Genomic DNA, 15,246 nt, shown 5'->3' with positions numbered 1-15,246 from the left:
ATATTTGAACAAAAGTGTATACATTTTAGCAATAACATATTCATCATTAGTGCATAATTCTGTTTCAAACCCAGTTTTACATTATTCAAAACAAAAACTATAATCCACTTTAACTCTTTTTGATAATTGTATATAAAAAACCCACTGAAAAATCGATGGTCAAATCTTCTCTTTATTTTGTTTTACAATCTCCTTGAAAAAAATTCTAGTACCTAATGATAAATTAGTCATTTATTTATAATTTCCTGCCTATAAAATGCTTCTTGTGCTGAAAGCCACACAGCTGTTTTCAGGTAAAACCTAAATTTGTAAGGAATTCCAATATTGCCCTTTTATTGTTCTTGTTAATGGTATCAGCAAAATTATGTTTTCCAGCTTATATAAGTAATAAAGATTTCAGTAAAGTTTATGATAAATGTCAGTAAAAGCAATAATTCAAGTCTATTCTTAAGCAATTGTAAACATGCTGGAGTTTTCAAGAAAAGATTGGAAAATCATTTTTCCAGGATGATGTAAGACCTGCTGCCATTGAGCAGGGTGTTGGATTAGACAACCTCCAACCTCCCTTCCAGTCCTATGATTTGGATAATTTAGTGATTCTGTGTGAGGCTATTAGGTGGCTCTGTTGTAAAATATTCCTTCCTTCCCTGTGTAATGTCCTTAGAACTCTCTCCCCCCATGCATCTGGCTGTATGCTTATGTCTGAGACTGCCATCTCATATATTTTGTTACAGTTCATAGCAGGCAACTTATTTTTGAGGAATTTCTGAAATGCCTTGACATAGCAAGTGGGAAAATGGCTTTTACAAGCCTTTCTTTGTAGTTTCTTTTACTCAGGTGTGATCTGTGTTTTACTTACAGTTTAATGTTTATTATTTTTCCTCCCTGTTTTTTTTAATTCACTTTACAATGCTTTATAACCTGCTCCAATCTCAAAGGAATTTGACTGGGATATATAACAGATTTCATAATACAATTTAATGTGACTGAACTATTCTGTTTAAGTAAAATAGTAATGCTGCAGCATAGGAACCAAAAAGTGGGATCCAAATTATAAAATTAATTTCTGACAGAAGCAAAACTAAATATTGTCAAAAGCAAACTTAAAATTCAATGTTTGATCTGAAAAACAAATTAGCAGTTCTAAATCTATGTTATGGTAGGCAATTCAAAGCAGTCCTTGGAAGATAATTCATTATAGTTTGCAAGTTTTAGTCTGAACGCATGTTTATTAATAGCTAGTACTTACATGAACACACAGGGTTTTTTAAAAGAGTAATTGCTTAATTGAATACATGTCAGTATGGTGCATACAGACATATATTTGCATTTACAATATATTCTGGAGAGTGGTGTTGTGATTTGCATACATGGTCCTATAGCTTGGTTAATATAAAAAAGCATGCTGTGTTGGATTAACGTACTATATATAGTACAGGGGTCCCCAACCTCTGGTCTCTAGAACGGGACTGGGCCGCAACATGCCAGAAACTGGGCCGTGCAAATAAGCGAAGCCCCATCCATGGGATGCAGGCAGCATGCAAAACCACGTCCCTTCAGTCTGTGGAAAAACCTCTGGTCCCTGGTGCCCAAAAGGTTGGGGGCCGCTGCTATAGTGAACAGCAGAAAACTTCTTTAATCTGTGCATTGATTTTTTTTTCTGCCTAATCTAACTAGCTCCCCCTACTGATCGCATCAAAAACTGCTGGTGTTCCTATCTGCTTTTCCTGCATCAGTGGAAACAAAGTCATACAGAGCGAGAGACTGGTCAAGTCTAGCATCTTGTAACAACTGGCTCCACACCAGAGCCCATCTATGTGTAGCTATGGTAGGCCCCCAGACCTCATCTGGCATATACCTGCCCCCCCTCCTTCTTCACATTTTACTGTGATGGTCTGTTGTTGCATTCATGCATCATTGGGCTGCTTGATGTTGATGTTTAGGAAACATCTGGGCTGCTTGAAGCCATAGAAGGGAGCAGGAAAGCTTAACATTCTGTCATAGGCTGACTAGGCAACTCTCCCTAATAAAAAAGCCAAAGCAAGCTGTGTTGAGATCAGAACTCAAGGAGAGGATAAAGTTTCTATATTCTTGGAATATATCCAAATTTTGGGGTAAATCTAAATCATCGGTGTGTCATTTTCATTCACCCTCTTATCCACTATTTTAATGTCACCAGATGGTCCAGTTTGTGCAAGGTGACCTTGTAAATTGTTACCATAGAAATGGCCATCATGATGCTAAGAAGAAGAAGAAGAGATGCAGCTAGAGATGATGACCATCAGAAGAAAACGATCTGGGATATCTTACTTTAAATTCATACCATTAAGATCTGCGCTCCTCTTTCCATTTAGATCATGCTCCTCACTTTTCTTCATCCCATCTTGGAATCAGGGACGTATAAATCAAGATGATAACATTAAGATTCATCCTCACAAATTTGCTAGTAAACTAAATATTTCTGATTTAGTTAGTTACAGAGGTCACTAAGGAGGTGGTCTATGTGAACGTGGGGATTACACCAGGGGTGAAATTCAGCCGGTTCTATCCGGCTTGGGTGAACCAATAGCGGCGGCTGCAGGAGGCTCCGCCCACCCACGCAAATGTCATGACGTCGCTTTTTTGTGGTGATTTTAAGCCTCTGCGCATGTGCAGAAGGCTTTGTGCATGCATGGAGGATGGCACGCGCGCATTTGCAAACCGTTAGGAAAGATAAGTGAATTTCACCCCTGGATTACACGGTACTTAACTAACCTGTATTTGTACAGTAATGAGTTTAGTCCAGCCTTCCTATACTCTGGAACTACTGACTTGAAAAAAATCAGAAAATCTTTGATCTTTGAAATCTTTGAGAGTTGAATAAAGAAGCTGGAAAGAAGCTCTGCAAAATAAATTGTTGGTCAACCCTAATATAGGAAACTTGCATTTGTTAATTAGCTTATTGGTTCAGTCTAGTATTATGGGCTCTGAACTGCAAGCATTTATTCCACAGCGAAGCTCTTTTGCTTCTGTAAAAGAGAGGAAAGCTGCAGGCTTCATCTGGCCTTCCTCCCTCATGTCTAGAGTGGGTTTCCAATTCACAGTCCTCAACCTATACAAGTAGTCCTCCACTTACGACCACAATTGAGCTAAAAACTTATGTTGCTAAGTGAGAAATTTGTTAAGTGAGTTTTGCCCCATTTTACGATTTTTCTCACCACAGTTGTTAAGTTAATGACTGCAGTTTTTAAATTAGTAACACGGCTGTTAAGTGAATCTAGTTTCTCCATTGACTTTGCTTGTCAGAAGGTTGCAAAGGGGGATCACATGACTCCGGGACATTGCAAGCCTCATAAATGTGAGCCAATTGTCAAGGCATCTGAATGTAAATCACATGACCATGGGGAATGCTGCAATGGTCATAAGTGTGAAAAATGGTCCTAAGTCACTTTTTTCAGTGCCGTTGTAACTTTGAAACAGTAGTGGGTTCCACTTACCTTCACTACTGGTTTGGAACTATGAGTGCGCGCGTGATGACATCCAAGAGCATCCGTGATGACATCCGGGTGGGTGGGTGGAGCCTCCCACCACCGCCACTACTGATTCACCCGAACCGGGGCAAACCAGTAGAAACCCACTACTGCTTTGAATGGTCACTAAATGAACTGTTGTAAGTCGAGGACTACCTGTAGTACTGTATTAGCAACCTACTGTTACCAATTCAGCCAGCAGTCCAGAATATAACCTATGAAACAGTGTCACACATACATCCATGTGGAGTGGGAGGAAAGAAGAGTATTGACTTTCATCATCAAGTCTTTAGTGTTCACATCTATCACCCAGATTACCCTCAGCCTTAGAGAGAATGTGGCGTTCTATATATACAGCTCTTTGAGCGACCTCTTAGCAACCCTAGCTTCTTATCAGTTCTAGGATTGGTTGGGCTTTTCAGGATGCCCTGCAACAGGTGCTTGCAAGCAGGAGCCCTTGGAAGATCAGGCTGCACCAGTCAAGCTTAAAATAGCCCTGTGAGGAAGGAGCATATGAACACAGTGAATGAGGCAGTGCTGATGATGTAGCTTGCTTGTGTAGATACCAGTAAAGCTGTATTCTTCAATGTATGCTAAGCACGCCTGGTTCCAAGAAACCAAACCAAGCTGCATGCAGAGACATTAACCCTGAGTGAAGAATATCTCAGCCCAGCTAAGTAGAGGGCTTGATGGTGGTGTTCCTTGCTTACTACCCTTCTCCTTGTCCAGACACACTATGGGGTCTGAGCCCATCTTTGAGTCAGATAATCTCTCTTTCCATTTGTTAAAGCTGACTAATTGGGATGATGGTGGTGGTCAGTAGCTGGACCCAGATAATTAATCCTAATTAGAAAAAAATCAGACAGCTCAGTCGTCTCTCTCAGCACTCTGTGTATGTGTGCTGAGTAGACAAGAAAGGGTTGAGCAGTCTGTGATACAATAGGTTCCCCATACAATATAGCCATAGAGCTCAGGATTTTCCTTCTCACAGTTCTAACTGATAATACAATGGCACCATGAACTTTCTTTGCATCTCAGATTATGGCCTTCATATTTGTCCTGCAGCTAAGATCGTAGGTGCCTGTTGCTTCAACTGTTATATACCTGTTGTAACCCAGGCCCAAGTAGTTAGTATTAAATACAAACAGTTCAAAAACAAGCAGACTTTATTAGAACAGCTGAGAATTAACTCATTCTCAGCGTAGTCCAAACTAAATTAAAGCAAATTCTGCAAAACACCATTCCTCAGTTTATCACTGGCCTTGGGATAATTAGGCAAATTGCCAAAGGCTTTTCTTGGCAAAAGTTCAGAAGCAGAAGACGCCGACAAGAGATGAATACAGTGAAACAAGAAGCAATTTTCTCAACGTTGTTTTCCGGCAAAGAGGCCAAGAGCTGTTGCTGGTCTTTTAAGCCTTATGGGAGGGGCCAATCCCGAATTGTCCTCTCTGCTTTATCTGCTCCTGTCTTCTGGCAGCTCTTCTCATACGTGCACTAGGAACAGGCTCCTCCTGTTCCTCTGCCTCTCTACTGTCAGCCTCTGGAGGCTCCGAAGTCCGCACATTACTCCCCGATGGCCTTGCCCCATCTCTGCCTCCGATGCAGAGCCCTCATCCAGGCCTTCCCCAGCCTCCAGGACTGGCCCATGTTCTTCCTCAGCCTCATTGCTGTCCGACTCCACTGCCAGCTCCGCAGGCTGCTGACGGACCACAACAATACCCACATTCTCTGTAATAAAGTAGGAACTGTAGCAGAGCCTACGCGTTGCATGAAAGAGGCCTGAAGTTTGTTCTCTGATGTCTTCTGTCTAAAACCCTCGGACTACCTTCTTTGGGTGTGTTGAAGAGACTAGATAGCCTTCTGCTTGGGTTGCCTTGATTGGGACTCTTGCATCCCAATGTCCAAGTACTTGTAAAAAGACAGTTCTCAGTTTGAAAGCTATCTATTATCATCCAGCTTGAAAAATAGAAGAGTGCAAATATAAAGTGATGTGCATTGTTGCTAAAATCCTGACCGCTCATACGAATTAATGGAATTAGAGCTAGCAATGACTTAGAGACTGCTGAAATGGAACAGAGTCATGGTAAAAAGTCCAATGAAGATGTCAACACAGTGTGCATCTGTTTTTTTTAAAGCCAATAACATGTTTGGGATAATAAGGAAGGATACTGAAAATGAGATGTTAATATTACAATGTCCTTTTATAAATCAATGGTGAAGCCACATCTGGAATATTGAAGATAATTGAGATGATCAAGGAGCTGGTGCACCTTCTCTATGAGGAAAGATTGCAACATATGGGGCTATTTGATCTAGAAAAGAAGTGAATAAATTCACTTGAGTGAATAAAGGACATGATTAAGGTGTATAAAAGTATTATAGGTGCACAAAAGATAAAACGGACAAGGAAAAGCTATTTTCCCCTTCTCAAAAGACCACAACCCAAGTTCATGTAATGAAATTGAATCCTAGAAGAAACATGATAGACAAAAGGATTTTTTAAAATACAAAATGTAATTCAACTTTGGTATTCAGTACCACAAGATGTGATGTTGGCTACCAGCTTTGCTGGCTTCAAAAAAGGGTTGGACCAATTGAAGGAAGTCAAGGGGATCAGGGGCAATTAGCCTTAATGGCAGTGAAAACCTCTAAAGGCCATCTGCAGGTAGTCTAGTGGGCTTCCTTTTGCAGTTGGTTGGCCATTATGAAAACAGGCTGCCAGAATGGATGGGCTAGGGATCCAACCAGTAGGACACTGCTTATGTTCATTGTAAGAACAATTGAAGAGAAAGCAATGGTTTGAAGTTGCCTATTTATTTATAGTGACTTCCCAATAAATGGAATAGGTACCAAGTCTGAGTCATATTCTTCCTCACTGTATAAAAATATTAAATTTCTCTTTTTGTGGGAGTAATTATTTCAACATTTATATCTAAACAAATACTTTTACAGAAATAACTATGCTATTAATATCCCTAGCCCCAGCTCTATTTGTAGATTTTGCTGGATCCTACTATCTTCTCTTCTGATAATATTTATTTTCATTCATTTTGGATCAATTTAAATATACAAAGTGAAAACCTACAGAAAGCCAAATAAGGTTCATGTGTGCGCGTGCACACTTTAAATCAGGAAAAGTATATGTGAAAGTAATGTAAAAAGCTCCTTTCTCCCATGAGTTTGCTTTGTTCTAATGGGGCATTTTCTGAATTACTCTTCAATGAAAGACAAAATATTCAGCCACAGTTATTCCAGATATTACATAGTTTGGCCTGAACAGTTTCCCTGTCTACATCAATTTGGTAGAATAGACAGGAGATAAATTTTGCCTCCTGCAAGCGAAGAGAGGTTATTGATAAGATTTCAAACGTGGGGGGCTCTTACACTACCATGTGGGGTGCAGGAAGACTTACAGGAAAAGAAGTGGAGAAAAAGAAACGGAGAAACCAGCTGCAGAGCTATGTGTCTGGGTACAGAATGCTGATGGGCTCCCGGTAGGGCACGCAGGAGACTGGGCAGGCGGGGGCAGCATGGTGCTGGAGGAACTGAGCTGAAAGTAATGCCAAGTCCATGAGTAAGAGGCAAGCGCATTATCACCCCAGAAGCAGCAGGACTGGATGGGAAGAAAGCAGCAAGCAGGAGCAGCAGCAATAGTGCTTGCAACGCCCTAAGATACCAGGAATGAGCAGCCAAGGGAGACCTTGCCCCCAAGAACAGGTCAGTGGGCCACCTTTCCTAAAGCACCAGGTGGGGAAGGAGCTACTTGCTGATGGGGATGACAGACTAACGGAAGCACGTGTGTGAGAACTGCAAAGCTGAAATGATATTGCTGCTGCTGCTCCTGCAGCAAGTTACTGAAGGGGGAAAGGGGAAAAGTTAATGCCGGAGACTCAATGAAAGCCGGTGGCTACACGCTTTCAAAGCCTTTTTGTGCTGGCTCCCAGGGAGACAGCGACATGAAGTGAGGAATTGCCAGGCTCAGTGTGGCTCCTGCATCTTTGCCAGTTTGCTTGTCATGAGGGTGGTGGTACACAAAACGATTTGAGCGCTGAAGTCCAAGACACACAGGCAGAGGAGGGTATTTTGGCGGATGAGCCACCTGCTTCAGGAAGCCAGCACGCTGCAATTAAGCTCTTGGGGCGGGGGACGTGAAAAATGAAGCAATAATTTTAGTTGAGGATTCACAGGTCTTCGCTTCTTGTGAGCCACCAAAAGGCGGGGTCCTCCTATTCTGGGGAGCTGCCATTCTTGTTTCCTTGGAGAGTCCCTGCCATCTCTCTGTAAGTTCTCCGTGTGTAGTTGGAAACAGGAAATACGGCACTACCACCATTTATCCTGTACTTAAACTTGTACATGACATTACATTTGCTAGTGAAAAAAGGCAGAGAAGAGCAAAACCAAATAGGAAGCTGTTTTATTATAAAATGAAATAAATATATGTATTATAGCAAACAGGTAAGTTTTTTTTTTAAGTTTCTATGCAAGTCTCCTACAAGTCCACTAATTCCAAGACTGTGTTGCGTTTGGTCTAGATATGTTCTCAGGGCAAATATAAAACTTTTTCCCAAAGTAGTTCTCTTTTTAAGGTTTGCTTCTTTTACCCATTTGCCCCTTCCTGTCCCTTTAAATGGTTCAGAAGAAAAAAAGATACAAGAGAAATACCAGAATGAACAATTTGCTCATTCTTTTCCCCCTTGCAGCAGCAAAAGGGTTAGGAAAACCTTTGGAATGAAAATGGATAGATGTGTGTGTGCGTGCGTGCGTGTGTAACCTGGCCCTAATTTGTGTCTATTGGCCTTGATACCTTGGGTCAATGAGTTCCAAATGTGAGCTGCATGTTTTGTTAATAGGTATGTTATATATTTTTTTCATGCCATAATCAGGTTTGACAAGAAAAAAATATCATTTAAAATTCAGATATAGAGAGAGCAGGGTAGGAATGTCAGCTCCATATTTTCCTTTTTCAACATGCCTGGTCTATAGTTGTTAAAGGCAATGAATCCTTAATACAAGAGCCGAAATTATCTCAAAAGAGGAGCACAAACTCTATAGTCAGAGGTTACTCTTTGCCGTGATTTTGTGGCGCGTATGCTTCCTCCTAATTCAGTAGCTGCATTTATATTGTGTTCCTTTTCCATTTTTTTCAGATTTTGCAAATACTAGCTGAGTTTTTCTATAGAATGAAATATATTATATTCCATGATTAATTCTGTTTCATAATCAACTTTTTTTCCTTAATGTACCATATCTCATAACTGTTCTGACCAGTACTACCAAATTTTTGTGATGGGGTAAAATTCTCACCCTTAGCGGCAAAAGCTATCAATGTGCCACAAATTGCTAATTATTGTGGGGCAAGGGAAATTGATTCTTTAAGCTACCATAGAATTAAACTGAACTGAATAGAAAAAGTAACTAAATAGAATGAGAGATGGTGAAATAAGATTCTAGTTCCTTCCTTGCTGTGGAAATGTTTTCTTTAGACCACTTTCTACAGTGACCAAAACTGAATCTTCGGTTATTAGAATATTTTTAAAAAAGAATAACATTTTGCAAAGGAATTAATTCTCCAAATTTGTGTAAGTGTATAGAATGTCATAAATATAGGTTAAGTGTTACACTCTTGGAAACGTGCAAATATTTTTGTCTGCCTTGTTAAATGCAATCAAATTGTAAATTTGAACAAAAACTCCATCTGAATGCAGTGCGGCCAAGCCCAAAGTCCTAGGAAAGATATATAAGGACAGTAAATGCAATGTCATTATCAGTGTTCGTACATCCATTCCCCCTTGAATAGCATATTTCCATGAAATACAGGGGACACTTCCAGTTCTGCCATTATCCTTGGAGTCACTCTCAGAGCACAGAGACCATTTGAAGAAGTAAACCTAGCCCAAGGTGTGTTGTTGTCAAGGCCAAGAGTTAGGAAAACAAGCTAAACTGACAGTTAAATCTTCCAACATTGATCAGAGACAATGGGAGTCAGGGACGACTCTCACCGTGGTCATCACTTCTTTACCCTCCTACCATCGGGAAGGAGATATAGAAGTATAGCCAGCCACACAAACAGGCTGAAGAAAAGTTTTTATCCATGGGCTGTCAGACTCCTGAATGAGAAATAACATCATAACTATGTAGTATGATGGTCTCCAGGGCTGGCGCAATGTGTAACATGTTCACACTGGTGCAATAGGATTGGGTGTTTTGTTAATATGAGTTATTGGATTCAGGATTTTCTGTCTTCACTGTGAGTTGTATTGTGTTGGGAGGGGTGCACTGAGGGAGCTCAACCGATCTCATTGTACATATGTTGTGCACTGACAATAAAGATTTGAATTTCAATTCAAATTGACAAACTGCATGGAACACATACACAAACCTATTTTTTCCTCCCAGGACCTACTGTTCATCTGGTCTAATGATAGGATTGGCCGGTTCCATAGCCAGATTGATAAAAGGCTATTTGTAACTTGTTCAAGTGAAGATGAGTGTAATTTTAAAATAAAAATACTGACTGTTTATATATGGTTTATCTTAGTAATTTGCCTATAGAAACTATAGAAGGTAAATTTGAAACTATTTAGGATTATACTGTCTGGGCCATGCCATCATTTTCTATCGAGATTCAGCCAAGGAATGTTTTAAGTTAAAACGTTTTTTAAATTGACTTACCAAAAGGTACATACAAATACACTTCTTTTGTTGTTCAAGAACTTCTGGAGTTACCAAATGTATTTTTAAAACCGGCATATTTGCCCTCATTTTCACATATATATTTTCACAGATACTGAAAGAGAAAGGAAGAACAAAGAGCATAAGCCAGTAATTTATTATTGTTAAAAAAAATTGCTAGGTTATTTTTATGCAAATTTAAGCTTAGTGGCTATTTTAGGAACTGGGAATGCAAACTGAACAAATGCCCACACCTTCAGTCTGCAAACAAATGTGTTGTTTGCATTAGAATTAGATTGGTGTCCATTCCCACTTCCTTTCTTTTTAGCTTTCAAAGACTTCTCGCTTTCCCTGAAGCAGCCTTGACATCACTTGTTGGAGGATTAAAAGCTAACACAGAAGTTTCTTCTCATCTGATTTATAGGGCTCTATTACTGCACTAGTTTTGCCTGGTGCTTTTGTGAAAGTAATACCGATAGAAATTGATAGTAACCATTCAATTCAAGACGAAGCATAAGTGAAGTTGGTTGCAACTCACGGATGAGTTAGAAAATGGAGGAATTTGTAGAATTGCATTCCTGTTTAATTCCTTTATGCCTGGTTGGAAATCTCGCTTTGCCTGTTTATTTTTATCATGCACTGATGAGTGGATGCATAAATTTAATCAGGTCATGCATCTTTTCTTTATTTTGCTTTGTGTGGCAATTTAAGGTTCATCATCCCTATATGCCAGATGGAGTCCAAAGAATGATTGCAGTCAGTGAAGCAAATAACTTTTCTTTCTTTTAAAATCAACATTAACTAATGAGTAGGGGAGCTGCTGTAATGAGGAAGGGCCATATATTAAAATTAGTAGTTCATTTTCCTGCGTTTTGGTATTTGAAGTTTTATCTGGAAAAAAAAATGCCTGGATACTACAGTTTGCATGCTAATGCTTCTGAGCAACTTGAACCTAGGGATAGATTTATTCTTTCTCCATTATGATTGACGCTTGAAGTGATTTCCCAAGTCCTTTGGTAATAAAGACACCTTTTTATGAACAGGATGGATTTAGGGAGCACTGATCCTTTCCATACCTACGTAGGCTGGTCACCCTGCCACCTACTTGATTGTGATCTTTTTGGATGGAGTCAGGTGTGGCTGTGCTTGATCCAAAAAATGCATGAGTAAGGATCCAAAGAAGGATTCCCCTTGGCTTCTAGTCAACTACTACTTGCCACCTGGCTTTTAGCCCAGATCTTCCCTCATGACTGCAAGAGCAACATGTCCCATAGGAACTACTTGCCAAAAAAGAATTTGCAGGTGACAGGTGCGTCTCAGCATAAATCTAGTGACAGATTGAGATTTCCTGTTGGGAGCTGCTGGACGGCCTACAAGTTCAGTTAAGAGTACTTCCCTTAAGCCAAGCAGGTTAATGGCAGGAGAAAGGTAGCACTGCTGGATTTACATGGCAGGGAGCACAAATGTTTTCTTCCCATTTATGTCTATGAGCTTCCTAGAGAAACTTGGCAATTTTCTGAACCATGTGATTTCAAAAATAAAATGCCTTGGTACCACATCTTTAACGCAGTTTGATTTTCATTTGATTTATCCAAAGCTGACTCTTGCCCAAAACCATATGACATAATAAATGTGTCAGTTTTTAAAATGGTATTTTTGCTACAGCAGTCTAATTCAGGCCTCACTCTGGCAGTTACTATGTTTCTTAAATAAAACTATATAGATTAGGGATGTGCAACACTTCAGGCATTTCAGAACCAGCAGCAGCGAACATACCTTCTCTTTGTAGTTGTATCCAGCTATTGCGTGATTTCAAAAAAGATGGGACTGTTTGAAAAAGTTGTTGAGAGGAACTTTCCCACTTCCATATGATCTAGTGCACCTTTTTGGAAATGAATTTAAAGTGCTGCACAATTCAAGAACAAAATATTTGTGTGTAAATGTGCACATAGAAAAGGAATGATTTGTTATTTATTCCACAGATGAGTTAATGAACATGTCAGTGAATGTGTATCCCTAAATGTACATGTTTTTAAACTAATAGTATTTGAACTATAATGCTGAGGCAAGGAAAATATTCTGATTGGTAAAGATTGTTTAATCATAGTTTACCAATTAGGACATCCCTGGAAACGAGTGAGGGAGGGGGAAGGAAGGAAGGAAAGGAAGGAAGGAAGGAAGGAAGGAAGGAAGGAAGGAAGGAAGGAAGGAAGGAAGGAAGGAAAATTTCATATTCTGCATCAGGTTTGTACAGACGAACCAAGCCAACCAGTTCATCCTGATTCAATAGGAATGAAGTAGTGTGTTGAACCTTCCTCACAGTATACCTCTCTTCTACTACTTTCCAGTATTCCCAGAGCATGCTTAGAAGACTTGGTCTTGAAATGTTTGAGTTGACCCTCTGGTTGAACACAACACTTATTTGATACAGTTCGTTTACAGCAATATTTTCTAATCTTCAGACCAACATCTTAATTCTCTTGCAATATTATATTTATTTTCTGGTGAGTTTTCCTATCTTGCTATTGACAGAAATCAAGAGTGAAGCTTTTTAAGTTTTTATGAAATTGCAGGAACATAAGATACTGGGGGAGATTTTAAAACTGTCACAGAATTCTTTTTTACATAAAGTGGTACATTACATAAATTCTTTAAAAGATCAATCTGTAGTTGCGTTTAGTCTGCTAATACTGTTTAATATTTCTCAGCTCAAATTGCATACAAAAATGTGTACAAAATGGGCAGCAAAGATGCATTTAAGATTATTGGATACAAAACAAATGCATATTCAACTATGCAAATATTAGGCAAAGATATATAACAGGTGTTAAGAAGAGTTATATAAAACTGCTTTTAGTGTTTTTTTTAAATAGAAGAAGCAGGGATTAAAAATGTATAACTATAACATATTCATATTGGTATGCTTTAATAATTCACACATACATACAAATGTGGAAATGTATTATTATTCAAATACATGCCATACTGACAGGGCTTGCATGATCCTAGAACTGGACACACCTTCCTTCAAACATATATTTTGGTTTATTGCCGAAATACCTAATTGTCTTTAAACTGAGACTTGATGTGTGATGTGAGCAATGAACTATGTGAAGAAAACTTGCTTCACTTCTCCTTTCCCGGTTAGAAAGAGGGTCACTAAATGAGCAGCCATAACTGTTCTCAGCCTTGATCTTCTCTGTAAATAAATTCACAGGCTTTCTTCTAAAGAGGAACTGTTGGGGAATTAATCCTCCCTCGCTAAACCAGTTTCTTTGTGGGGTTGGAAAATAGCAAGGATGACTGAAGGTGAATGAAGCCCACGTGGCTAAAATTTCAGAACTCGCCTTTCTCCTGGCATGCAGGAGGGAAAGTTATTTCCTGACTGAATTTCTTATTAAGGAAGTACAGGTAGCTTTTGCTTAATAACTGGTCACATAGTGACTGTTCAAACTTACAGCAGACACACCAAAAGGTACTTACAACCCAATTCTAGAATTTTGACGGCGGCGTGTGTGCACACTACAGTCACATGACTGCATTTTGGGCACATGGCAACAGGATCACTTATACCATCGGTTGCAGTGTTTTGTGATCACATGACCACGATTTACAACATTTTTTACCTATTTTTGGCCTTTGGGGTTGGTTTCTGGCAAAAAAATGCCAATAGGAATGAATGGACTGATTTTATAGCCGCTGTATTCATTCAACAACTGCTGCTGCTGCAAAAAAAAAAAAGATTATAAAATTGGGCCAGTCACATAGATGCCTTGATTTATGACTGTCAAGACTTTTGGTGGAAATTGTGGGCTCCATTACAGTCATAAATCAAGGACTACCTGTATGCTAAATTGATCCCGAACTACTTCTGATCACGATGGAGACATGCTGGGAGCATCTAATTTCAGATTTTTACTGTGCTCATTTTAAGCTGGAGCCCCCATCTAACTGGAAATCATGTGGCTAGAATGGGCCAAGCTCCATTAATTAAACTGAGTGTACGCCTCATTAGTGCTCACTTTGCAATTTAATCAGATTATCTTGGTCAGAATTAGCTGTTTTAACAGGCCAGCAATGGAAGATCCGTCCTTCGACTTGACAGTAGGACTTCTTTTGTTTTTCGTATTTCGTTTCTGAATTGAGATCTCAAACGCACCTGTTTCTTTGTTGTTTGTTTGTCTTGTTCCAGTTCAGCTGGCCAGTTTGAAACATGTCAAATTCCAGAATAAAGACAACGCTCTTGTACGTTGCAGGATACATTGGAGCAGCTTTTTTCCAAATGAGAATCCTTTCATCATCCTGGCCGGCTGGGAGAGTACTAGCTGGCTGGGAATTGTGTGCATTGTAATCTGGCCCATCTGGAGGGCAACAAGTTGGAAAAGGCCTGCCTGGAGCGTCTCGTTCATCATAGCTGTTTATAGCAAAGACTCCCAGATGGTGAACCAAATTTCCTTTGTAGTGTTGTGTAACCAGGCAGACACCAATTCATTGCATAGGCAAACGTGCCACTCAGCCACATGTGGCTCCTGCCTGAACATCTTGTCCTGAGCCCGTGTTCAGGGAGCATGAATGGCCCTAAGCCCCAAGCAGGGACTCAATCGAAGCAGGAAGGACAAGCAGAGCAGGGAAGGAGCAGGGAAGGAGCTAGTTATTTGATTTACAGCATCTGGATTCCCTGCTTCCGTGGGCCAAGGGCAGGAGACCAGTGCTTCCTCTCTCTGCCCCAGATTCCTTGCTCAACCATAGTGAAAGTTGTACTGGCCAAAAAGAAAAGGCACTCCGGAATCTCTGCTCTCTGTTCTGCTATATATTTCACAATACAAAAGAGAGAAGCTGCATCCAGTCCGCTGTGGCTCAGGAGAAGTAGCACCTTAAATAGGGAATAGAAGGTGAAGGTGTAAATATCATGGCGTGTCTATGCTATCCCAAAGCCCTGGGATTTTTTGAGAGAAGAATCAAGAACCGCCTGAAAACAAAGTCAGTTGATTCTGGCTACATTCTGAGAAGTTGAAAAACATCCCAGAAAAAGGCAAGGGCAAGGCTGCCAAGAAAACTGCAGGGA

The 15,246-nt window shown here is 39.9% G+C and overlaps 1 protein-coding gene across 9 annotated transcripts in view; it reads left to right on the top strand.

Moving 5' to 3' along the window:
- The window catches only part of SLC6A9 (solute carrier family 6 member 9), a 59,397-nt gene that overhangs the window by 23,969 nt on the left and 20,182 nt on the right, over positions 1-15,246 (top strand). The window contains exon 1 of one of the 9 annotated variants that reach the window (XM_034414886.3): positions 7,120-7,226. The exons of the other annotated variants lie outside the window; for them this stretch is intronic. Coding sequence (XP_034270777.2) covers positions 7,191-7,226 — 36 coding nt within the window. The 5' untranslated portion in view covers positions 7,120-7,190. Of the gene's footprint in view, positions 1-7,119; positions 7,227-15,246 lie in introns of those variants that run through there. 9 annotated transcript variants of the gene reach the window in all.

This window comes from Pantherophis guttatus, chromosome 3 (genome assembly GCF_059756535.1).
Source record: "Pantherophis guttatus breed Tessera chromosome 3, ASM5975653v1, whole genome shotgun sequence".
NCBI lineage: Eukaryota > Metazoa > Chordata > Lepidosauria > Squamata > Colubridae > Pantherophis > Pantherophis guttatus.
Note: the sequence above shows the minus strand (reverse complement) of the source record. Positions and strands in the feature narration are given on the sequence as shown.